General features: G+C 36.0%; 5 protein-coding genes across 13 annotated transcripts; all 5 read left to right on the plus strand.

The window, feature by feature from the left end:
- Positions 1–629: 629 nt before the first annotated feature.
- Positions 630–980, plus strand: LOC110824199 (nodulin-related protein 1-like). Its single transcript, XM_022054772.2, has one exon. The coding sequence runs from the start codon at positions 630–632 to the stop codon at positions 978–980; it is 351 nt and encodes a 116-aa protein (XP_021910464.1).
- A 3,866-nt stretch (positions 981–4,846) lies between these two features.
- LOC110823935 (nodulin-related protein 1) lies at positions 4,847–5,643 on the plus strand. Its single transcript, XM_022054439.2, has one exon. The coding sequence runs from the start codon at positions 5,047–5,049 to the stop codon at positions 5,413–5,415; it is 369 nt and encodes a 122-aa protein (XP_021910131.1). The 5' UTR covers positions 4,847–5,046; the 3' UTR covers positions 5,416–5,643.
- A 1,055-nt stretch (positions 5,644–6,698) lies between these two features.
- Positions 6,699–9,452, plus strand: LOC110824268 (Ankyrin repeat family protein). 2 transcript variants are annotated; one of them, XM_022054848.2, is made up of 5 exons: positions 6,699–6,977; positions 7,158–7,290; positions 7,903–8,027; positions 8,172–8,318; positions 8,655–8,904. In XM_022054848.2, exons 1-5 carry the CDS (start codon positions 6,786–6,788, stop codon positions 8,679–8,681), a joined length of 624 nt encoding a protein of 207 aa, XP_021910540.1. In that variant the 5' UTR covers positions 6,699–6,785; the 3' UTR covers positions 8,682–8,904. The 2 variants fall into 2 exon arrangements, with proteins under 2 accessions (XP_021910540.1, XP_021910539.1); XM_022054847.2 differs by lacking the exon at positions 8,655–8,904 and adding an exon at positions 9,122–9,452 and having other exon boundaries at positions 6,700–6,977.
- Positions 9,453–9,805: 353 nt separating this feature from the next.
- Positions 9,806–21,338, plus strand: LOC110824075 (Pentatricopeptide repeat (PPR) superfamily protein). Of its 7 annotated transcripts, none has more exons than XM_088213204.1 (5): positions 9,806–10,676; positions 16,201–18,721; positions 20,405–20,587; positions 20,750–20,787; positions 20,878–21,338. In XM_088213204.1, the coding sequence occupies exon 2, from the start codon at positions 16,349–16,351 to the stop codon at positions 18,512–18,514; it is 2,166 nt and encodes a 721-aa protein (XP_088069330.1). In that variant the 5' UTR covers positions 9,806–10,676; positions 16,201–16,348; the 3' UTR covers positions 18,515–18,721; positions 20,405–20,587; positions 20,750–20,787; positions 20,878–21,338. The 7 variants fall into 7 exon arrangements, with proteins under 7 accessions (XP_088069330.1, XP_088069331.1, XP_088069329.1 ...); XM_088213205.1 differs by lacking the exon at positions 20,750–20,787 and having other exon boundaries at positions 20,878–21,067; positions 21,137–21,338; XM_088213203.1 differs by lacking the exon at positions 20,750–20,787 and having other exon boundaries at positions 20,382–20,587.
- Positions 21,339–22,167: 829 nt separating this feature from the next.
- On the plus strand, positions 22,168–23,843 carry LOC110824074 (uncharacterized). Of its 2 annotated transcripts, none has more exons than XM_088213208.1 (4): positions 22,168–22,456; positions 22,949–23,038; positions 23,136–23,229; positions 23,494–23,843. In XM_088213208.1, the coding sequence occupies exons 1-4, from the start codon at positions 22,249–22,251 to the stop codon at positions 23,633–23,635; spliced, it is 534 nt and encodes a 177-aa protein (XP_088069334.1). In that variant the 5' UTR covers positions 22,168–22,248; the 3' UTR covers positions 23,636–23,843. The 2 variants fall into 2 exon arrangements, with proteins under 2 accessions (XP_088069334.1, XP_021910296.1); XM_022054604.2 differs by having other exon boundaries at positions 22,172–22,456; positions 23,133–23,229.
- Positions 23,844–24,152: the final 309 nt, after the last annotated feature.

Consider the following 24,152-nt stretch of genomic DNA (forward strand, 5'->3'; position numbering starts at 1 on the left):
ACAAAAGATTTAAAATTGAAGTTGTCTAACATGCCCATACATTAATCATCGATTAAAAACTTGTTGTTAAAAAAAGGTTCTCCATTCATTTACGAGTAAGAATAAAATATAATATTTATAAATTATTATCATTAAGTTTATGGAATAACTCTCTTGAAACTTGATATAAACGATGGTGGTGATTATCACAAATTATTGGTGCAGTGTATTTTAAATCATTAATGCATATAATTTTTATATTCTAAATTTGACAAGTGTTAAAAAAAACTTCTTGTAAAATATAACACGCTTTTAACTTTTGAATAAATAATATATTCACTATTATGATTTAAACATTTATTATTACGTTTAACTGGTTCATGTCCTACTTTAATGAAATTATAATTATATAAAAATTAATTACTGTTTAACTGAATAATCACTATATTTTTTTCTTACACAAAAATTGTAAATTAATAACAAAATTCTTGTATTATAATTAATTTATATTTATAATTTTTTAAAATAAATGTATAATTACAGGATACTTGATTATTTAAATCAAGTTTCCTTCTTCCTCACCATCTGCTTTTCTCTGCAATATCTTGTAAGACAAACTAGTTGAATCTCTCGTCTCTGCATCTCCATCAATGGACCACAAATCCGATAACCATCACAAGAAGCCATCTCCGTCTGAGTTGCTCTCCAGCGCCAAGCAGGTTGCTGAGGCTGCGAAAGCCACGCTTCATCACGGCAACACCAAGATCGACAAGGCCAAAATGGCCGGAGCTGCCGCGGATCTTCTAGCCGCAGCCTCGCACTATGGGAAGCTGGAGGGGAAAAGCCTCGGCAAATATGTTGGAAAAGCTGAAAACTATCTCCATCAATATCACACCTCTCATTCCACCTCCTCCGCCGCTAACGAGCACTCCAGCCATGGTTCAGGAACTGGGTACGGAGATTACTTAAAGGTGGCTCAAGGTTTCTTAAAGAAACACTGATTATACTCATCTATGTCAGTTTGTCTTTTAGTTTTTAGTGATATAATCAAATCATGCTTGTGGGTTGTTTCTCATTTTGTTTATAAGTTTTACTTGTTGAATCTGGATTTTATCACTGTTTAATTTTAGCTTATCCAACATGGTTGGTAATGGGATCAGTTTCTACCCATGATGATTTTCACTCGTTGAAACATCAAATAGTTTTATAGAAAAATAAAACATCAATCATAGGAGCCATGTAAATACAGTTCATGTTTAAGAAATGTTGTGCTTATGCTGTGTCTCTTTTGTGTCTTGCCATGTTTCGCCGCTGCCTGATTTCTGCTCTGGTTTTCAGCTCTGCGTTGATAGCGATAGAGAAAACAAATTTGTCAATTTCCCTGCATGCTTGTTAGTAAACATATTAGTTTACCCTCACTGTTATCTCTGCTCTCTTTTTCTTTTTTTTTTTTTTTTTTTTTGTAATTTCTAAAAATGTCATAAAAATATTCAAATAAGTACTTAATTTGATTAAAAAATATTAAGTGTTAATCAAAATAAAACATAATATACTCAATATCAATAATATAATAGTTTAATAATTAAAACTCTTATATCTACTTAAAAATTTTAAATTTTACTAAATATCATATAACTTATAATTTTATTAATTTTTTGTAAATAAAATATTTTTTAAACATAATATACTCAGTACCAATAATATGGTAGTATAGTGGTTAATGGTTGAAGGTTAATAATTAATAGTGGTTTATAATTTAGTGTCTATTTGAAAGTTAATAGTTGGTATTTTACATATAGTTATAATTTTGTGTATTTATTACGAATTAGTGGTAGTCTATATATAATATTTAATTTAATAAAAATAATGATTTAATTTATAGTGTATTGATAGAGTTATTGTAACGTCTCGTTTTTTTTTTCTTTTCACGTTGGACGTAATTAACAAAACAACCAATTCCATAACCAATCGGTCATGCACAAGGAAACACTATCACAATCCCTTATTCAATGATCAAGATAAACCTACAATCATGTACAAGTCATCGCACACAATACAACCATACTCAATATCTATGCTACTATCAATTTTACACATTCCATTCAGTCAAAAGAAACTAAAATCTTTATCCTGTTACTCTACACACTAGGTTCGGAAGCCAACAAATTCGATCCGGACTCCGTCCCTACATCATCTGTAAAGACAAAAAAGTGAGTTCATTTAATCCATTACAATAAAACTCAAAATACAGGTGTGAAATGCAACATTATAAACCTCATACCTCTACCAACCGTTCACTATTGAACCCCAGTTCCCCTCCCCCCCCCCCCCCCCCCTTTTGTACCTATAATCCCACCTACCCAGGATTTTCGTTCCCTGATTGCACCCCAGGCGTAAGAGTGATACCACCCACCGCCAAGGTCGGCGACCATTAACCACCTATCGACCCCTATTGGGCCACGCACGCACACTATTTTTCATTCATTTTCGTCACCAACATCGGCGACCATTATTCCTCTACTGATCCCTATCGGGCCACACACACACACTCTAATCATTCTCTCCTGTCACCACCATCAGCGACTATTAGCCATCTCTCGACCTATACCAGGCCACTCACACACACTCTGATCATTCTCTCCCGTCACAGATATCGGCGACCACTAGCCATCTCTCGACCTATACCAGGCCACGCACGCACACCATTTTCATTCACTTGCGTCACCAATATCGGCGGCCATTAGCCATCTCTCGATCTATACTAGGCCACTCACACACACTTTGATCATTCTCTCCTGTTATCGATATCGGCGACCACTAACCATCTCTCAACCTATACCAAGTCACGCATGCACACCATTTTCATTCACTTGCATCACCAACATCGGCGACCGTCGTCCACCTATCGACCCCTATCGGGCCACACACACACACACACTACTCATTCTCTCCCACTGCCCCTTTTCGCCCACTACCTGCGACATGCCCTAGGTGCCCCTACTCACACCGTCTTTCCCCCGCCGCCTCGAACTCTACTCACACGGCCCACACTTTCTCTCTCTTCCCCCCCCCCCCCCCCGATCCTACTCTCTCCCAAAGCTCCAGCTACCCCACTCCACTCCCTCAAGCACGTCACTCACCCTGCGGATCCTTCCCTTCCCCAGCGTTCACTCACTGCCTCTCCCTATCTCTCTCTTGGACCACATCCTCCCGCCACAACATCTTTCTATCTCCTCCCGCGTTCCTCACTCCACCCGTTCCCTCTCCCACAGCTCACTAACCTCACACATCTTCCTCTCTCCTCCCGCGTTGCTCACACAACCCGCTCACTCTCACACAATTCACACACATTTTCCTCTCCTCCCCCGCGCTGCTCACACAACTCGTTCCCTCTCACATCGCTCATTAACCTCACACATCTTCCTCTCTCCTCCCGCGTTGCTCACACAACCCGTTTACTCTCACACAGTTTACACACATCTTCCTCTTCTCTCCCGCGTTGCTCACACAACTCGTTTCCTCTCACACCACTCATTAACCTCACACATCTTCCTCTCTCCTCCCGCGTTGCTCACACAACCCGCTCCCTCTCACACAATTCACACACATTTTCGTCTCTTCCGATCTCCACTCACTCCACACTCTTATGTCTCTCTCGGCCTTCGCCCGTACCGTCACCTTCTCCCTCTCTCCTCCCGCGATTCTCACGCGGCCAACTTCCTTCCACCCGCCTTATTGCACACACTCACGCTACACGGCCTCCTCCGTACATCGCTACTTCCGTAAGCCGTCACCACGCACGCTACACATCCAAACATTTCAAACTCAAATCAACACACGTATTTGAAGTTTGTTACTGTACCTCCCATTTCCATCTTATTTCTTTCGGCCGATCGCGTTGTCACCGTCCGCAGTCTCCTCTTCTCTCCGCTCCACTTCCTTTCTCTCTTCTTCTAGAACCTTCTGTCCTCTACTCTTTCTCTTTCCCGCTCCCCTTCTTCCTCTGTTCTTTTTTTTCCTTTTGTTTTCTTCTTTTTCTTTCCTCTTTCCTTCCTTCCCCCGCCACCTATTTATATCACTCTAGTTTTTCCTCAAAACGACGTCGTTTTCTCCCCTCTGCAAAACGACGTTGTTTTTCCTTCTTTAAAACGGCGTCGTTTCCCTCCTCTTTTTTTTTTTTCCTTGTTATTACAGTTATAACAACTAAGTTGAAAATAAAATATAATGTTTTTAAATGGTTATCAATAAAAACACAAAATAATTCTCTTGAAATGTGATATAAAAGCTAGTGCTAATTATCACAAATATTTGGTACAACGTATTGTAAGTCATTAATGCATATACCTTTTTATATTCTAAATTTGACAAATATAAAAATTTATTTGTAGAATTTTTTCCAATATACAAAATATAACACAAGTTTAATTTGTGAATAAGAAGGTAACGACAAAAATACAATCACTATTATAATTGAGACACTTATTATTACGTTTTATTAGTTGAATAAAATTGTGATTACAAAAATTAATTACTCTTTAAATGAATAATTACTACATTTTTTTACAAATGGATTGTAAATTAATAAAAAATTATTATTATTAAGATTAATTTATATATATATATAAATTAACTGATGAACATATACACGTTTTACTAAAAAATTATAATTACAGGAGAATTAATGAGTCAAGATAATAAATAAGTAATACAATAATATATTTAAATTTTTAATTAATTATTTCCCCCATTTCTATAAATATTATTTTATGTACCAGTACTTTAAAAAAATTTATTATAAACACCTTCTTCCCCATTACCTGTCGAATTTCCTTAAGCGCGTGCGGGTCGCGTATCAATAATTCAGCCAGGTCTATTTCCAGCCATGAAACTGGACCACTGAGCTCCGCTTGACAAATCAGGAATACCGTGTGGCTAACAAACACCACATATAAAACATCCAATCGGATTAACCCACAAAATCAAGTTTCTTTCTTTCTCACCGTCCCCATTTCTCTGCAATACCTTGCAAAACAAACTTGTGAATCTCTCGTCTCTGCAACTCAATCGATGGATCCAACTTTTACTGACCACAAATCCGATCACCATCACAAGAAACCATCTTCGTCTGAGTTGCTCTCCAGCGCGAAGGTGGTTGCTGGGGCTGCGAAAGCCACACTTCAACACGGTACCACCAACATCGACAAGGCTAAAACGGCCGGCGCTGCCGCGGATCTTCTAGCCGGAGCCTCGCACTATGGGAAGCTGGAGGAGAAGAGCTTCGGCAAGTACGTTGACAAGGCTGAAAACTATCTTCACCAATATGAAACCTCCCATTCCACCACCCCCGCCGCCGCTAACGAGCACTCCAGCCAAGATACAGGAACTGGATATGGAGATTACTTGAAGATGGCTCAAGGTTTCTTGAAGAAAAACTGATAATACTCGTTGATGTCAGCTTGTCTTTTAGTTTTTAGTGATATAATCACATCATGCTCGTGGGTTGTTTCTCATTTTGTTTACGGTATTTACATGTTGAATGTTGATTTGATCACTACTGCTTAATCTTAAGTGCGTTTCGTCTAGAACAAAAATAAATAAATAAATAAATCATATGAGCCATGTAAATACAGTTCATATTTAAGAAGTATTGTCTCTCTTGTGTCTTGCTCTGTTTTGCTGCTGCCTGATTTCTTCTCTGGTTTTCCTCTCTGCTTTGTAAATAAAACAGGAACTTGCAAATCATCCTTTGATTCTTCTCTAGAATGTCTGGGTTACTACAGGGCTAACGCTCCAGAGAAATTAGATTTTTATTTTTGTTTTTGTTTTTTTAAAATATAATAGTTTAAAAATATTATTTATTTTAAAAATAAATGCTTTATTATTTCAATTTATTCAAATAATGATTTATGTTGTGTGGTTCAAATATAACTTAAATCTTTTAAAACTTATCCAAATCAAATAAATTACTACAATTTAATTTTATGTGGGCAAATAATGACGCAATAAATATCTTCCATCGAGACAACCTCTTTCTCAAATTTGTTCAACACCCTCACCATTTTTTTTTACTTAAAAATCCATCAGCACACATATGATAAGAACAACAAAATTATTCCATTAGGTTCACTGAAAAATATAGTGGCCATTTGCATAAAACAAAGTGAGTTATCTTCTCAATTTAATCCTCTAAAAATAATTCGCGGCTCTCATAATCATAACATTTAAAGCCTTCTATGACCACAATAAACAAAAAGATCTCCTTACCCTAAACCATAATATACATAAAAAAAATAAATAAAAAGAAGTAATAGTGATATCATTTCTCCTTAAAATCCATCCTTCTCGTATTATATATTAAAATAAATAGTTTATATATATATATATGTATATACGTATATATATATTTTATATATGTTTATGCATTTTATGTGTATTATAAATAGTTATATATTAAAGTAAAAAAAAAATTATAATTAATAATTTATAAAAAGGAAATATTAAAATAATATTTAAAATAATCATTATCAAATATTTTATAATCAAATGTTACCATTAGATATGCATACATTAATTTTAAATATTTGCATATACATCTCTCTCTCTCTCTCTCTCTATATATATATATAGATATAGATATGAACGAATATAAATATCAAATAAATTAAAAATATATTGATAAAAATATGTTATATTTAACTATTATCTATCCTTTCGTCATATAAAATAAAAATGTAAAAATATCAATAACATATGCTACCGGGACTCTTAAAATCCCTAAAACCCGAAATCGTCTGTACAAGCACGCCATGGACGTCGATGTCCGAAGGAAAGCAGATCAACCAGGAATCGAAGATGACGACCTGTTCAGAGCCGCAGAATCTGGCGATGCTTCCGTGTTCAGATCCCTATCTTCAGTTCAAATGGCGAAATTGCTCTCTCTAAGGAACGAAGATGGTCGCTCTCTTCTCCATGTCGCCGCTTCTTCCGGCCACCCAGAGGTCTGTTTTTCTGTTCCGAAACAACTCATAGTTACCTTCAAAATCATTACGATGCGTAAAAGTGCAGGAACGCCCCCCTCCCCACCATTCCCCCAATGCCTTCGTCTTTAGGTTGTTTTTATTTTTTATTTTCTGTCGTTCTATTTCATTTAGGAGTTGCTTATGCTGATGAAATATCAGGTGGTTAGAGTACTGTCAGCTGCTGATGGATCCGGGAGTATAGTGAATGGCACGGACGAGGAAAGCTGGGCGCCTATCCATTCAGCAACTAGCATTGGCAATGTGGAAATTGTGGAAATTTTATTGAGCAGAAGTGAGTAACTTCTTATTTACATGTTAGACTTGGGATTTTGTAATTTTCCAGTGAATTTGCAAGAGGAGACGCGCTTACTTTTCCTAGGACTGCAAGCTTGTGATTCTTTTCTCTTGCAACATACTGGATTGATCCAGTTAAATTATCTTGTGTGAGTTAAAGTTCATGCTTTCAAGTTAGCAATGGCATCGCAGATGCCACTAACTTTACCAGTTTAATAGTATAGTTGTTCCTGCGCCTTAACTTGTGACCCTTTGACCCTACCTTTTGGAGAACCTTATTCACAATGGTGAACGCAATTCAATGTATGCAAAAAGAAGAGGCTATTGCAGTGTAGTTGTTAGGGTATACTACTGGCTTAACTACTATGATCTTCCAACATTTTCATATCAATGCTTAGACTCTGAATCAATTAAATAAACTAACTCTCATTTGGATCATCTAGGTCAGAACAGTCTGCTGTAGCAAGAATTTATGGTGACATAGCTGATATGTTCGATATGGGTTCTTTTTTTATTTTCTCCTTTTCATAGATGCTATATTCATCCCTTTGAATTACAAGAATTCTGATCTGTACTGTGGTCAAAGTAATCAATCATCAATTGTTAACAGAGGCTGATGTTAATTTGAAAAATAATGGTGGTCGAACTGCTCTTCATTATGCTGCCAGCAAGGGGTGGATGAAGATTGCTGGACTTCTGATTGCACATGGTGCAAAAATTAACGTGAAGGACAAGGTTTATAACTTAAACAGCATTTTATTTCTTGTGTCTCATTATTTTCACTCCCCTTTTTCAACTTTTACATTTTATTGCTGCTGATGTATCTTCCTGTTGATCCGTATTCTTCATAGTTAATTAGTTGACATGCTACACATTCAGGTTGGTTGCACTCCATTGCATAGGGCAGCTAGCACAGGGCATTCAGAATTGTGCGAACTTTTAATTGAGGAAGGAGCTGAGGTTGATGCCACCGACAAAGCTGGTCAGACTCCTCTTATGCATGCTGTGATTTGCCACAACAATGAGGTAATGTTTGTCTAGATCACTCAGGCAAAAATGGCAGTTATGCTGTCTTCTGGATACATCTTTCTCTCGCCTGGTTTCTGGTTGGACCTATCTTTTTGCTTCTGCATTCCCATAACTTTTGTTTTTACCCTTTTTTTTCTGCCTAAATTATAATTCGTAATAAAAATCTTAATATTCATTTTTTAGAAAGAAAATCTTAATATGCATAGGAAACCTAACCTAAAGGACAACTTAATGCAATCTCAGTAAAGAGGACTTCTTTCAAAGTCTGGTTGGGATGCATTTTAATCTCATTTTGGGCTAAATTTGGATGTTGATTCAATGCGCTATTTTCAGACTGCAAAAGTGCAATCCCAGCCGTAATGATGGACTTGGAGGTGGGAATCTTTCTTGATGTTCTGACATGTTGTCTTTACATAATATCAGAAAAGAGCACCACCACCTATGCAAATAATGTAAATAATGGTTTTATCCTTATATTTGTTAGGAGCTTTTTTACTTAACAAATTGTCAAGTTCGAGATGTCTTTGATTGTGAAATGCATGTGAAAGAGAATAATATTGAAGCCAAAATATTGACCCCATAATTTCCTATTTGTGTTTTTTCTTGAGAGTCCTATTTATATTTGTTTCCTTGGTGGTTGATACATTTACATTAATTGATTCTTTACCTCTTTATGCTACCAATTGAAAGTAATGCACTGTTTTACTTGAAGCTCTTATGATGTATGCCTGAGATTGTTATAAACTCATCGGAGCCAATATGCACTATCTTAGGTCTATATGATCTGTATTTGTCAACAGGTAGCACTCCTCCTTGTAAGACATGGAGCAGATGTGGATGCGGAAGACAGCGATGGATACTCTGTGCTTGGCCGAACATCAGATGGTTTTAAGCCTGCGCTAGTTGATGCCGCCAAGGCTATGCATGAAGGATAAAATGTTCCAGAAATAAACTCAAGATTTTCTGTAAGCTAATTGAATGTGGGTGTAAAAATTGTATTGTGCGGAAAACTTGACTTGCTATCATTTGTAGGATAAAAGGTGGGAAAAGTCAAAAGAGACAGTCAAATCTAATTTATAATTACTTCATGTGAGAACGTCAAATGCCAAAGCAGCAGTTTTACTCCTCTTACATGTAGTACAATAGTTTTCTTCTTTCTCTTCTTTGTTTCCTTTCATGTTCATTTATATAGGAACACTCAGATCAACCCCTTTGCTCCTGTCAGATGTGTTATTAAGTTTTTCCAGCTAGAATAGGATATGAGCTAACATAATGAGGGAAAAATCTATTCCAAATTTTGTTGGACAAATTGGTCATTTACTTCTCATTGGACTTCTATAAATAAAAAGTACTTCCAGCTAATATAGGATATGAGAATAATCTAATGAAGTATTTTCTAAAATGCTCTTTACTTTTTTTATTTTATTTTATTTTATTTTAAATTTCATTCTCCTTATTAACGTAATGAAATACAAAATCTATCGCAAATTTTGTAGGAAAAGTTGGACATCTGTCTTTAAACGGGAGCTTAACACAGCCCAAAGCCAATCCCTACAGGAGCCCAGAGCAAGATAAAAACAGGGGACCAGAGCCGGCCCAACATGCAGGCCCATTCCCATCCCTCTGCTATGCTTTACCCAAACGGTGACGTTTTTGGGAAATTCCTTTCTTTTTCTTTTCCCCCTCTAGATGAAGGAAGACCGATCTGATGAGAAACAGGAGAAACAGAGCAAAGAGATACCGCGAGAGGAGAGAATCAGAAGAGAAGCCACCGAGCACGCTTCTGGGCACACACTTGAAGAAGAAAACAAGGAGACATTGGAATCGGGAAGGATAACGCAATGAAAAGCGGAAAAACAAATGCCGTTGGAGGAGGCAGACAGTGACTCGAGGGTAGTCGTGCACAGAGAGGAACAAGCCGCGTCTATAAGAGGAGAGAGATGGGCGATTTGAATGGAGGAGATGTAGTAAGCTGGGGGCTCGGCGAGGATGTTTTCGAACTGAAAAGAAACAGACCATAGGGGAGTTTTGGCGAAGAAGAAGATCAGGAGGGGAGAGAGACCGAGAGTAGAAGAAACGGAGAAAAAATCATATTATGATGTGGACGAAGTGCGCCGAGAGGAGAGAGCTTGAGAGCGCAAAGGACTCCAGAAAAGGGAGGAGCTTTCGAATTCCTTCTCGGGGCTTCTTTTTCAGGACAGGGAGAGAGAAAATCAGAGGAGGTACCGGAGAGAAATCGAGCATTAGAGCCAAAAAGCTTTAGGAGTTAGAGGGGAGACCGAATCCGAGACAGAGTGCTTTTGGAAAAGGCTGTGATTCGGCCAGCTTGAAGTAAAAAGGAAAAGCTCAAGTGTGGTACAAATCTCCCTCTTTTCTTCGTTCCTCTGAGTTTACGGTTTTAATATGTTTTAAAATGGCGATTCTCGATTTGAATTTGATTTTTGGGGATATCGATAAGCAAATATGTTTAATAAACTGTTGAACCGTGGCGTCTGAGTGTGCTGTTGAGTGATATGATGAACTTCTTTCTTTGCTAGCATACATCTGTTTAGTTAAATGGTTCTTAGGAATTTTTGAAGTGTGTTTAGAATGCTTGAATGTTATGCTTTTGACTTTTTGCAGTTTACTATTTTTACTTTTCCTTTTCTTTTTCTTTTCTCACTTTACTCGATCCATAGAGCTCTTCACCTACGTGGTCTTATCGCTCCGAACTTAGGATGCCTGCGATACATCTAGAAATTACGAGACAGGGAGCATTGGAAAATATTGTTTTCACCATGGATGGAACCATTGATTTACTTAAAGGCTTATCTTGGTGTGGTTTTCCACCTTCATGTCTAATCAGTCACTAACCGACTGGGCTGGGGTGAAGGACCATGGCTGGTTTTAGAAGCTTTCATTCTTTTCTAGAGAAGGTTATTTTGCTACTATTTTTATCCTCCTTGTTTTGTTGTTGTTCCAACATACTATCTTTTCTTTGGGTCATTAAAGTTGGATAGCTAGTCTAATGCATTTTCTTTTCCGTCTTTTGATGAGGTTTTAGAGATTATATATTCCCTCCTATTTTTGATCTCACTCACTGGGTATCAATGGTTGCATGAATTAGAGTTTTCCTTTTTCTTATGTGTTCATCATAAAATTGTTTAGGCTAAATGGAATTCATGTGTTGCTTGTTATTTTCGTACTTGGTTAAGATTAAAGGGTTTGGTTATAATTCACATAGAAGACACCTTTTGGAGATCCTTGCATTAATTTGAGAACTTCACTTGGTTATTTTATCTTCAGTTCCTTTCTTCGTTATTTATATTTAATTATGTTTTAATTTTAATTTAAGTCCTAAATAGAAAATTCTTAGCCAAAGCTAATGAATATATGCCACCGGATGAGTGCCTTATCTCTTTCCATCTAGTACTATTTCTCAAACTTTGTTTCTCTAGGTTGACCAATGCTAATTTTAATGTCAGATCATGCTTCCAATAAGATCAATGACAATGCTAAAAGGAATTTTGGAAAAAGTTTAGAAAATGATATTTTTTGCGAGTCTTGGCCACCGTGATGCCCGGTTGTAACAAATAGCAAACACATTGAGAGCAATTACCCCTGATAAGATTACTTGACAGCAAAAAATTTTTTTTTATGTTTGGGCACTTTCTAGGCGTGTGGAAGTGGATCTATGAGGTGTTGTGGTTGGGTTGAACACATCTTGGGAGGGGTGTGATATTCAAGTATGTATCTTTATTTTAATTATAAGTTTATACCACAGTAGATGCAGTAATAAAGAATTCTTCAATATGTAATTATTAGTAGTGTCAATCTCTCAGACATTCTTCATATGCTGCTTTCTGCTTTCTGGTTTACTTGGTACACTACTTGGTTTTCATTGATTTGTATGTATTGCTTGCTGAATTTTTGGATTTTTAGTTGATTTAAAACTATATTGGGCTGGGGTTATTCTGTAAAGTTGGTTCAATTTGTACATCCTTGGCTTTGGACATACAGATAAGTAATATCTTATCCAATTTCTTTCAACAAATTGTGAGAATGTGCAGGAGAATTGGCTAAGATTGGCTTTTACTATTTTTTAACAAAGATAAATGTCCTTGCAAAAATAATTTTTTTTTTGAAATAAAAGTATATATTCAGTGGCAACAGGGAGATGCAACCCGTATACAATAGTTACAAGTTAATCAAAATATCTGTAAGATCCTCAAAATCCTCACTAAAAGGCAGTAGGTGACTCCTTAACAAAAAACTCAGATATTACAGAACCAATTATCATTGAATTTGTCAAAATTGGATTTAATGCCTTCAAACATCCTTCTATTCCTCTCTTTCCAAATCAACCAGAAAGTAGCCAGCAGAATGAGCCTCTCTCTATTCCCATGAATACCATGCCAAACACATAACTCCTTCATAAGATCAACTATGACTCAATCCATTCCAAAAGGCCATAAGCCAAACTTCACAATCTCTGAGCAAATGGATAATGTGCTTCTGATAAGTGTTAAACGACCGCCCTTGAGTAGAAAATTTCTCTTCCACCCTGCAAGCCTCCTCTTAAATCAGGCAACAATAAGATTCCAGGTTCCCGCATTATAGACTCCGAGACCTCCCAATCATTTAAATTTCTCTTTAAGCCTATCCACCAACCCTCATGATCTCCTTGCTTGCCATATAATTATTTATTATGGCGTCCCTATCTAGGGCAATAGCAAAAATATTAGGGAATTGATTGCATAAAGAACCAACACCTCTCTCCCCCTCACTATTCATCTCTCCAAAAACTCACTTTGACCTGAACTCCATTCTCCAATTCATGCACTCGTAGAACACTCCTCTCTCTATGCAGATTCTCTTCTATAGGCCCACCCCATGTCGATCCTTAGGAGTTTTAGAATACAAGCCATAATCATCCATTTTCCTTGATGAGCTCTATTTAACATCGTCAAAAGATCGCAAACTCAAACCACCCTCTCTAATGGTTGTTTCACCCAATCCCGTGCCACCAAGTGATATGTTCTCTTGTCAACTGTGTCACTCCGAACAGCCACACTGGAAGGTAAAAAAAAACCGGACAGACCTCCATTCACCATAGTAGCAAACGATGCAGTTTTTGAATAAAAGTATGAATTATATTAACAAGCACTAAGGAGCTGCTAACCCGTATGCAAATTATTTACATTTCTACTAAGATATCAATAAGATCCCCCAAATCCTCCATTGAATAAAGAGGATGATCCAAAATAAAAAATTTAATAGTCTGGAACCATTTGTTCCTAATCTTATCAAAATCTTTCTCATCCTAGACTCCCTCAAAAGCTCTTCTATTCCTCTCATTTCATAACATCCAGAAAATGGTGAGTGGGATAAGGTCCATGCATTTCCTTCACCGACTTATGCTCTTCTATGCCTAGATGTCATCTTTGATTAAACCTGCCATCGCCCAACTAATACCCAATACGCTATAAATCAACAATCATATTTATTTATTTATTTTAAAAATCATCAATTATAGCTTGTATGTTACCAGGCACCATAAAAAGACATTACCACAAGTCTCCACAGCTCTTTACACAAGCAGTACCCATTCATCATAGTCATTCTCCTTATCAATTTATCAATAATCAGAATGCAACCTGTACTGGCTTCCACGCAAAGAGAGCAACTCTTGGAGGAACTTTAGCTTCAATATCTATATAAAAGAAAACTTGTTACCTTCATTTTCCTTCTTAGTCAAATGCCTGTAAAAGAATTTGACTGAAAAGGATTCTGAATTAGTAAGACTCCATATAGGTTCCTCCCCTCCCCCCCTGCCCCTCAAATATTTCTGAGATTGTCACTAACCAAAATATCTTTCTGTTGAGGTATGATGAAAATCTGAGCATATTGATCTCCCAAGGCGCCATCCTTCAGCCACAGGTCTTGCCAAAAACTGATTTGGTCGCCCTTTCCAGTATTCTATTTGATACATGCCTGAAATCTGATTCTTCCCGTGCAAATTTTTTCAACAATCCTTTTCCATGTTGTCTTATCAATGTTCTGGTGTACCATTCTTTCTCAGCTACACCACATTTCACTTCTATAACTCTTTGCAAACGATGCAGATGTAATGCAAGCTTTTAATCCAACTACACAAATTTTCACCAAAGGCCAACCTGTTCAGTATACAAAACACAAAACTCCAAGTTAAATGATCATATTCCTTCTCCACATCTAGCTTACATAGGATCTCATTCATCCCACTCTTTAGGAGGCCGTCAATGACCTTGTTGGCGATGAGGGCCGCATCCAGAATCTGTTTTCCACTCACCAAAGTATGCTAAGATATACCAACAACCATTTCCATTGCTTCAGATATTCTCTTAGTCAAGACTTTTGCAATGGTCTTGTAAACTTCACTAACCAAACTGATTGGCATGAAATCCTTGCTATTAGTTGCACCTTCAAACTTTGGAATAAATACGAGGAAAGTGGAATTAGGACTCTTAACAAAAGAGCTTGTTAATAATGTTCTATCTTGGTTTTGGAGAAAACTCAAATTGAAACCATTAGGATCCGAGAATTTATAACATTTGCAGTCCATAAGTCACTAAAAAATCTTCTGCTCTATAAAGCTCGTTAATAATGTTCTATCTTGGTGGTCCAAACTATCAAACTCCAAGTTGTCTAGAGAGTCTCCACTGGGAGCTCTCAGTGTACAAATCCTTAAAATATGATTTAATCTTCCCCTCGACTCTTCATTCCTTTTAGCTACTCAAATCCTCACTGCCAGCTCCTCCAAGTAATTTACTTTTCTATGATAAGTAGCCAATCTGTGGAAGAATTTTGTGTTTTTATCCCCTTCTTTGATCCATTTTTCTCTGGCTTTCTATTTCTGTTCCAGTTCCTCCATAATCAATATGTTGGCTAGTTCTAGCCAGATACACTACCTTCTCTCTGTCTCCTCTCTACCCATGCCCCTCTCTCCCTCCAGACTATGTAGTTTAGTCAACTCAGAGAATATCTCATCCCCTTTCCTCACTGTTTCCCCAAATGTCTCCTTACCCCACGGCTTCAGAGCATCCTTGACCAAAGATAGTTTCTTGGCAATTTTGTAGCTCACATTGCCCTGAACCTCCCTGAGAGAGAGGGAGATGCTTTGTAGCAACCTTGAAGAATGTGGAGGAAGATGGGAAGCATCATGGGTTGCTTGTTTCTATATGGTCTTATGTGCTTATGTGCTTATGAGCAATTGCGGGAAACTATGTCAAGGAGTTGTATTGAGGAATTTATTGAAATTATGGGTACATTGAACCTTATGGATTTTTACCACTATGTGGTGGAAGGTGAAGCTGGTCTAATTCTAAGGATTCCCTTTCCTTCTCTAGAATCAACAGGTTCATTGTGTGCACGTTTTTCAAGCTCAAGCACCGGGTTTAGCTTAGAACTATTATTAAGAAGATAATGAAATAAGTCAATTACAGAAAACAAGACATCCTCCATGACACCTGGTTTCTCTGCTCATCATCCACATATTCTTGCAAAAACAAGTTAATTAAAAGAGAACGTTATTTATAAGTATATTAAATAATGTACATGTTTTTTTTTAAAACACAACAAAATAATTTTAGACCATATTAACATGAAGGAATAAAAATGCACTTTGTATCAATTTTAACTGTATATCCTTTAAGTTATGAAAACACTCCATAACCTTTTTCCCAACAAAGCAGCTCACGGTATTGTCTTCTAGTTTCACCAGGAAGAAAAATCACTTGCTACACCTGCAATCTTCTCAATTTACTGTTGTAATGTTAAGTTAGTCTCCTTTGCTTGTTATGTTCCAGTGATCTATGCTTGTTATTTCATCTTGGAGACTGAAAACTATCTATTTTGGCAGTTCAAGTTACCAAGAAATCATCACTCTAGTGAAGAAATAAGTTGAGCCAGTAATAGGTCATGGCTATTTTTCCTCTTGTTTGCTTCTAGATTGTGGAGATTGGAAACTGTCTCCTTTTGCAGTTCAGATTACCTGGGAAATCGTCCTAATGTTGGTAATATTAAAGCTTGCATCAGTCGCATGCAAAAGGCTTCATTCTTCACCTAAAACATGTTTTTTGAAGATTATTTCATCTAGGTATTATAGTAAAAGCAATAATAGTGACACTGTACAGAGCATTAATGCATCAATGTTGGAGAATGAATGGGAAAAGTTACTTAAGCCATTTGATATTGATGAGCTTCGAAAATCACTCAATAAGATTACCCCCTTTAAGCTTTGTAAATTACTTGAGCTACCACTTGATGTTCCCACATCAATGGACTTATTCAAGTGGGCAGGCAGCCAGAAGGGTTATCGCCACTCATTTCGTGTGTTCTATGTGTTAATTAATAAGCTTGGGTTGGCTGGTGAATTTAAAATTATAGATAAGTTATTGATGGAAATGAAAGAAGATGGTACTACTTTCAGAGAATGTATTTTCATTTTGATTATGAAAAATTATGGGAGAGCTGGCTTGCCTGGGCAAGCTACTAGGCTGTTATTGGATATGAGGAATATTTACTCTTGTGAACCCACTTTTAAATCATATAATGCTGTATTGGAGGTACTGGTGGATGGAAAATGTCATGAAGTTGCCCCAAATGTTTTCTATGACATGCTCGATAAGGGTGTTCCCCCTACTGTCTTCACTTTTGGGGTGGTAATGAAAGCACTTTGTTTGGTCAAAGAAGTTGATTCCGCATGCTCACTCCTTAGAGATATGACAAAATATGGATGTGTGCCAAATTCAGTAGTTTACCAAACTCTTATACATGCACTATCTAAGAGTAACAGAGTGAATGAAGCATCAGAACTTCTGGAGGAAATGTTCTTAATGGGTTGTGCACCTGATGTTGAGACCTTCAATGATATTATCCATGGGCTTTGCAAAGTCAATCGTATTCATGAAGCAATAAAAATGGTTGATCGGATGCTGCTCAAAGGTTTTACTCCTAATGATTTGACATATGGATTTTTGATGGATGGCTTGTGTAAAATGGAGAGAATTGACGAAGCAAGGGCCTTGTTGAACAGAGTTCCTGACCCAAATATTGTACATTTCAGTACACTGATTAATGGGTATGTGGCTAGTGGACGGTTTGACGAAGCTAAAGTTTTGTATGATTACATGTTAAATGTTGGTTGTGCTCCAGATTTATTTACATATAACAAACTAATTCATGGGTTTTGCAAGAAGGGGTGTTTTGGTTCAGCTCTGGAGTTGGTCAATGAGATGTTGATTAGGGGCTGTCAACCTAATGTAGTCACTTACACAATTCTGATTGATGGTTTCTGCAAGGAGGGTCGGCTCGAGGAAGCCAAGAATATCTTATTCGAAATGTCATGTAAAGGCGTAAATTTGAATACTGTGGGTTACAACTGCTTGATATCTGCTTTATGCAAGGCTGGGAGAGTTCAAGAAGCTCAGCAAATGCTTTATGAAATGCCAAGCAAAGGATGTAAACCTGATGTATTTACATTCAATTCTCTGATCTTTGGTTTGTGCAAGGTTGATAAGATGGAAGATGCCTTGATGTTATATAATGATATGTTTTTGGAGGGTGTTGTTGCCAACACTGTAACATACAACACAATTGTTCATGCCTTATTGAGAAGAGGTGAAATCCTGGAGGCATTTAAGTTTGTCAATGATATGGTATTCAGAGGATGTCCCCTGGATGCCATTACTTATAATGGCCTAATAAAAGCACTTTGTAGCACAGGAGCTTTTGATAAAGGATTGAGATTGTTTGAGGAAATGACAAGGAAAGGGCTTGTTCGAAACAATATATCTTGCAATATATTGATCAGTAGCCTTTGCAAAGTTGGGAAAATACAAGATGCACTTGAGTTTCTAAGGGAAATGATTCACCGAGGTTTGACACCAGACATAGTCACCTATAACAGTTTGATAAATGGCTTATGTAAGGTAGGACGCATTAAAGAGGCTTTGAATCTCTTTGAAAAATTGCAAGTTGAAGGGATTTATCCGGATGTTATTACTTACAACACTTTGATTAGGTGGCACTGCCAAGAGGACCAGTTTGATGTTGCTTGTTTATTACTGCATAGAAGCATGGAGAACGGTTTTGTGCCAGATACTGCAACTTGGTCTATATTGGTCAGCACTCTTACGGGACAAATGGGACAGGTCAGTCAAACCTTAGTTTAGGCATCATTCTAAAGGACTCAAAAGAAACCTTGCTACAAGAAATAGCTCTCATCAGGCCATGTTGGTTGGTTTCATCTTCAGAATAAAATATCTTGCCAATTAGTTCTCCTTTCTGTACTTCGAATACTGGAAAAGCTCGAGCACTTTTGTCATTAATGCTATACATGCAGAGGACACTGCATATTCAAGTTTGGAGATGAGTGTAAGGTATCTTCAGTTACTTCTCATTGTTGGTTTTTCTTCATGTTATGGGATTTTTTTAATTATTTTGCCTTGGCTATTTTTATCTTTATTGGTTTTTGACCCTTTTTTTAAATGATAATTCAGTTTTCTAATTCAAACACTTGGTTTGCCTAAAAAAAATTCAATGCATATAGTTTAGGTTAGTTTACAAATCATTACTTCTTTAGGTAGCTTTGATTTGTTAGCCTTCGACTTCCACATGTAGATTTTTAAGTTCTTATTATATATATTTGTACACAGACACATATATATATTTTAGCTTTGATTTGTTCCAGCTAAAATTATTTGGAAATCGAGAGCCCTTCCCAAAATATCTTTTTTCGCATGGGAAGCAGCTAAAGAGAGAATTCTCACCTTGGATACCTTATGAAAAGAGGACTAACCATTGCAAACAGATGCTACCTTTGTAAAATGGGACCGGAATCGTGCAATCATCTTCTTCTTTGGTGCCTATCTCTGACATTCTTTGGGCAGTGTTTCTTGGCTTATTGGGGTTATCTTGGGTCATGGCCAACACAATCTCCGGTGAATTACTTGCTTGGGAAGGTCTTAGTAAAAGAAATAAGTTTTTCAAACTCATTCATCTCACTATATTTTGGGTCATTGGGAAGGAAAGAAACAAGCTTGCTTTTGATGGAAAAGAATTAAACTTCAATACCTTAAAAGACAACTGGTTTCACTATTTTGGCTCTACTATAATAGGGCTCGACATTGATAGTAAAATAGATTTCTTTCATTGTAAATATGATTAGTGACATGTAAATTTTGTACATGGGTGGTGCCCCCTTGGCATCTATCTTCAATACATTTCTATACTTTTCTTTTTTAAAGAAAATATTTAGCTTTGATTTGTTGGCCTTCGACGTCCACATGGAGATTTTTAGAAGTCTGGGAATTTGCAAATTTCCTCTAGAAAACTAACGATATTATGTGAAAATTATTAACTGGCAAATTATAGTACTGATCATTGTCACAAAAGGAAAAAGAAAAAGACGGTTTGAATTTGAGATAATGTGGAATGACAATCATGAAACTATTAGTTACCCTTTATTTTTTGGCATGCATTATTCAAATTTGTTTGTGGATTTTATACTTTCTGTTGAATCTTTTAACCTTTTTTGGTGTTTGCTTTATCTTTGGCACGAGTTCCATATCTAGAGATTTCATTGAAAGTTTTGAACTTTGTTTTGCCTTGCTGCATTGGTTGTCTTAATTGAGGTTCTCTTCTAAAGTGCAAAAATACTTTAACTCAAACAGGTAATCCTTGAAGTTTCTACAGACTCAAGTAAGTTCAAATGAGATTTAAAGTTGCCTTAATGGGAAAATTTCTCTTTCTGGAATTTTTATGAATTTTATTTTTGGGAAACTGTTACTGAAGTAAAAATTCTATTCAGCGCCAACAGAAAGAAAAAGAACTTAGGATTTCTCAAGAATGCATTTTGGCTTTTAATCACTCTGCCACAAGGTTTAGTTAGAATGCTAAATTTGTTCCTACCATTCTATGTTTATTGTCAGTATGGATTTTGGGAAACAAATATGAAATTTCTTTCAAGATTTCTGAATTCACGTGTTTTGTCTTTTATGTCCTGGTTTTGTTTATTTTGGTTTTGTGAATGTTTCATAGTTTTGTAGCTTTGTTTTAAGCAGTTATCTGGAAGCATATAACTCTGGCTGAGTTCTCTGAAGAAGCTTACAGTCCTAAGCTCTTCAATCTAATCAAGTAACTGGTGCAAGTTTTGGGGATTTGAATATGTTGACTGGCTCAGTTCGTACAGATGTACCTGAGATTCTTTGGGTTCGTCAATTCCTTTTTAGGCAATGTATCTCCTGGTAATCAATCAAATCTTTGTATATCATTTAAAAATGCTTTGTATATCATAGTTGATATTAATTTGTTTCTATTTGGTAAATTATATAGAGTAAATTACAATTTTTGCTCCTCATGGTTTGATTTATTTCAAAGTAAACACATGTGGTCCATTTTTGTGACAGTTAGGTAGCTTGAGGGGAACTATAATTTGCTCTTACAAGTACGCCATATTGCACATATATGTATATGTATGCATATGTATTATATTGATATGTTAGAATAACGATCTTATTGTTATGTTCAAATGTAGCTCTAAAGAGGCTGAAGGAAGGATTCCTTTCTGAAAGAATTTGGGAATATCTGGAGTTGGATATCGAGCATTGAAAAATTGAAAAGTCAATCCAGCCAGACCCGAACCCTATGGTTCCAGTGCAACTGGTCTTCTAACTAGAGACATACCAGAAACAGCAAATCTGTGCTTGCCTTGCAACCAAACTCAGGTGCACATGTTGATCAAAAATTGCGAGGGCCTCATATTATTGTTTGCATAATACTTATCACTATTGCAGTGTCTCCGAGATAAAAGCTCAGGACCTCCTTTAATATGACGGTAATAACTATACTGGCCAGCGATAAGGGATTTACAGATAGAGTAGTTCTTCTTGTAAAGGCAGTGTGTCTTAAGCTTAATTCTTATCACTCCTACAATCCTTAAGATTGAAGAGGAACTACCTCTAAACTATCTTGAAATAAATCCAGAAACTTTATGAATTTATTTGCAAATTGACACTTGCGTTCAAATAAAGAATAATGAAAATCTGACTCCATATCAAATTTTATGTGAAATTTAGAACAATGCATTCTAAATTTCATCAAATATCATTCTGAAAAACTTATTGACTTCATATGTTATAAACATTCATGAAGGAGAAACTCACAACAAGTACATACATGTATATTAATGTATGTTGATTTTTCGTATAAACACTTATTAAGAACATTCAATGTATGTTACACACACTTACTAAATAGAAACATGCAACAAACATATAGTTGTTGAAAATAATATTTTAAAATATAGCTAGAAACTATTTACAAACTGTATTGTAGAATTTATATATATATATATATATATATTGTACATTTCATTATAAAGAATATAGTATGATTTTTTGTTTAAATTAAATTTCATTTTTTTTTCACTATAAATTATATAATTTTTAGAAATAAAAATTCAAAATATATTTTTTTTTTCACTTTATAAAAAACACCTTAATAATTTACTGTGCTACTATGCAAGAAAAAAAAAAATAACCAAATTGATTTAATTGATTAAACCGTTGAAGGTTTGATTCAATTGGTTAATTAAATCGGTTTACTTTGATTTTAAACTAAGAATTAATTATTTTTGGTTCTGAGTTGTAAAATTTAAACTAACTGATCTAACATAATTATTTTTTAATATCTACTATATATTAGAAGAAGATGTGGAATTATAAAAGTTTTTGAATTAATTATTGGTTATTAAGTAAGTCGATCAAGATTATTCAATTGGTCCCTTTTCGATTAGGTTGATTGAATTCGGTCAGTTATCATTTAATATCAACCGTTTGTTTTTCCCTCTCCTCTTGTTTGTTGGCCAAGAGAAGAGAAGAGAAGAGAAGAGAAGAGAAGAGAAGCCATGAACTGCTCTGCATTCTCCTCCTCCTTTCTCAACTTCACTCTCAGCTCTGAAATCCCTAAAAACCTTCATCCACATCTCAAGATTGGATCCCCTAAAATACCCACCAATTCCTCTATTTCATCTTCTTTTCACTTCCACCCACTCCTGCGCAACTCTCTGCTTCCTCTTGCCGCTTCACTCTCCATTATTTTCTTACCAATTCCGGGTATGTTCCCCATAATTTTCTCTTCTTCTTCTTCTTCTTCTTTTCTTTTTTTGCCCCTTTTATCTCCTCTATCTTGCTGTAAAATAATCAATGCTACGTGTTCAGTAAGATAGAGAGAGATTGATGAGAGAGTTTTCTTCTGTGTTTTCTTTTATTTGTTTCCTTAATCTTTGCTCTCAGGGTATGTTGGGAACCAATGAATTACTTTTTAGAGTTCATCTGAATTGGGTTCTTTTCCTTTTTTTCTTTTTTAAAAATTTTAATTTCTTGGTAAGTAAAATTGCTATGAATTCATCTGAATGGTCGCTTGGCGATGTGAAGTTTTCAATTGAAAATTTTCATTTGTTTAGTGGAGCGTAGCTTCTGCGTTTTGCTAGGTATTTAATTCTACCATGCTTCATTAGTTTGTAAAAATGATTTTGGTATGGAGAACTGATGTAGAACATGAAATTATAAAATGTAAAATTTGACCGTTTGGGTGTTTTTTTGCAGCCAAAGCTGGACTTTTATCAGGATTCTCAGGGATAGAATCAACTCCAGGTCCTCAGTTACCCCAAATTGATTTTCTTAATCGCTTTAATGGTCTGTTCTCTTACTTAGTTTTAAACAACTTTTCAATATTATTCATTTGATTCGTTGATTGGCAAATAGTTTTAAGCTGCCTCCATCATTTCAGAAGAAAACCAGAAGAAGTATGCTGAGGCTGATGCCAGATTCAAATCATCTCCCTTGCTCAAGCAGCTCCTAGAACGGTCCAAGCTGAACAAAGAAAAGTGATTTCTTCGTTATTTATATAGTAGACATATGGTTAAAACTGCTTCACATAACATATATAAATATACAAGTCATTCATTATGTTTTCAAGTTTAGGAAGTTGGAAAATGATTTTGATCAGAAGTATGAGAGAACTTGATTTTATAATGTAATCTTGAATGCTGGTGGTGCATAAAGGCAGAGTTTGTTTTATAAAAGGAGATATGCTGATTGAGTGATTGCATGCTAAATTACCACAGAATGGTTAATGGGAAAATTTACAGGAACCGACAAGCAATTTTGGACAAGTACTGCATCCGCGGAGCAGAGTGGGGCGTAGGGGATTGTTCGGCAGATGCAATGTCACCCGAGGAGAGGGACCAGTTCATTTACATGCTGAAGCAGAAGGCTGGTATAACTGAATGACCTTTGCATTGAACAATTTCTAATGGGGAAGTTCACATTTTGTGGCAACTGTTCTGGGTGTAAGGTGAATGGGTTAGGGATTTCTGCAACTTGTTTTTGACGATTAGATTCAGTATACATTCATTGTTATCTTGCCTCACCCACCTAACTGGTGGGAATCAAGCAGGTAAGCTCCTGATTCAGTTGATTTCAATTTGCTTTGTGATTCTGTTGGTGTTCTTGATTCCATTTGTGTTAGTGTTTATAGGAAAAATTTCCTTGCCTGTAGTATAAATAATCTTTTCCTTAATAGTATTAAAAATTTAAGAAAAAAACTAGAAACTTAATGGGTTGCGAAGAGTTGAGAAATCTCCTACATCTAATTTGAAGTAATGAAGATTGCCTCGTAAGTTGAATGGCAATTATATAGGTAAAAGCGGTAATAAAGTAATAAATTAATAAATAAATAAATAAAAATATAAATAATTGCGATAATGATGATAATAATAAGTAAAATACATTAAAAACAGAAATAATA

Source organism: Carica papaya, chromosome 2 (assembly GCF_054855325.1).
Source record: "Carica papaya isolate Zhongbai chromosome 2, ASM5485532v1, whole genome shotgun sequence".
Classification (NCBI taxonomy): domain Eukaryota; kingdom Viridiplantae; phylum Streptophyta; class Magnoliopsida; order Brassicales; family Caricaceae; genus Carica; species Carica papaya.

Excerpts from the sequence above, each read along its gene's own strand:
- LOC110824074 (XM_022054604.2), top strand. The coding sequence starts at position 22,249 with ATGAACTGCTCTGCATTCTCCTCCTCCTTTCTCAACTTCACTCTCAGC. Across the intron at positions 22,457-22,948 it reads TATTTTCTTACCAATTCCGG|CCAAAGCTGGACTTTTATCA; the intron begins GTATGTTCCCCA and ends GTTTTTTTGCAG. Across the intron at positions 23,230-23,493 it reads TCCAAGCTGAACAAAGAAAA|GAACCGACAAGCAATTTTGG; the intron begins GTGATTTCTTCG and ends GAAAATTTACAG.
- LOC110824268 (XM_022054847.2), top strand. The coding sequence starts at position 6,786 with ATGGACGTCGATGTCCGAAGGAAAGCAGATCAACCAGGAATCGAAGAT. Across the intron at positions 6,978-7,157 it reads CTTCTTCCGGCCACCCAGAG|GTGGTTAGAGTACTGTCAGC; the intron begins GTCTGTTTTTCT and ends ATGAAATATCAG. Across the intron at positions 7,291-7,902 it reads GGAAATTTTATTGAGCAGAA|AGGCTGATGTTAATTTGAAA; the intron begins GTGAGTAACTTC and ends AATTGTTAACAG.
- LOC110824199 (XM_022054772.2), top strand. The coding sequence starts at position 630 with ATGGACCACAAATCCGATAACCATCACAAGAAGCCATCTCCGTCTGAG.
- LOC110824075 (XM_088213203.1), top strand. The coding sequence starts at position 16,349 with ATGTTGGTAATATTAAAGCTTGCATCAGTCGCATGCAAAAGGCTTCAT.
- LOC110823935 (XM_022054439.2), top strand. The coding sequence starts at position 5,047 with ATGGATCCAACTTTTACTGACCACAAATCCGATCACCATCACAAGAAA.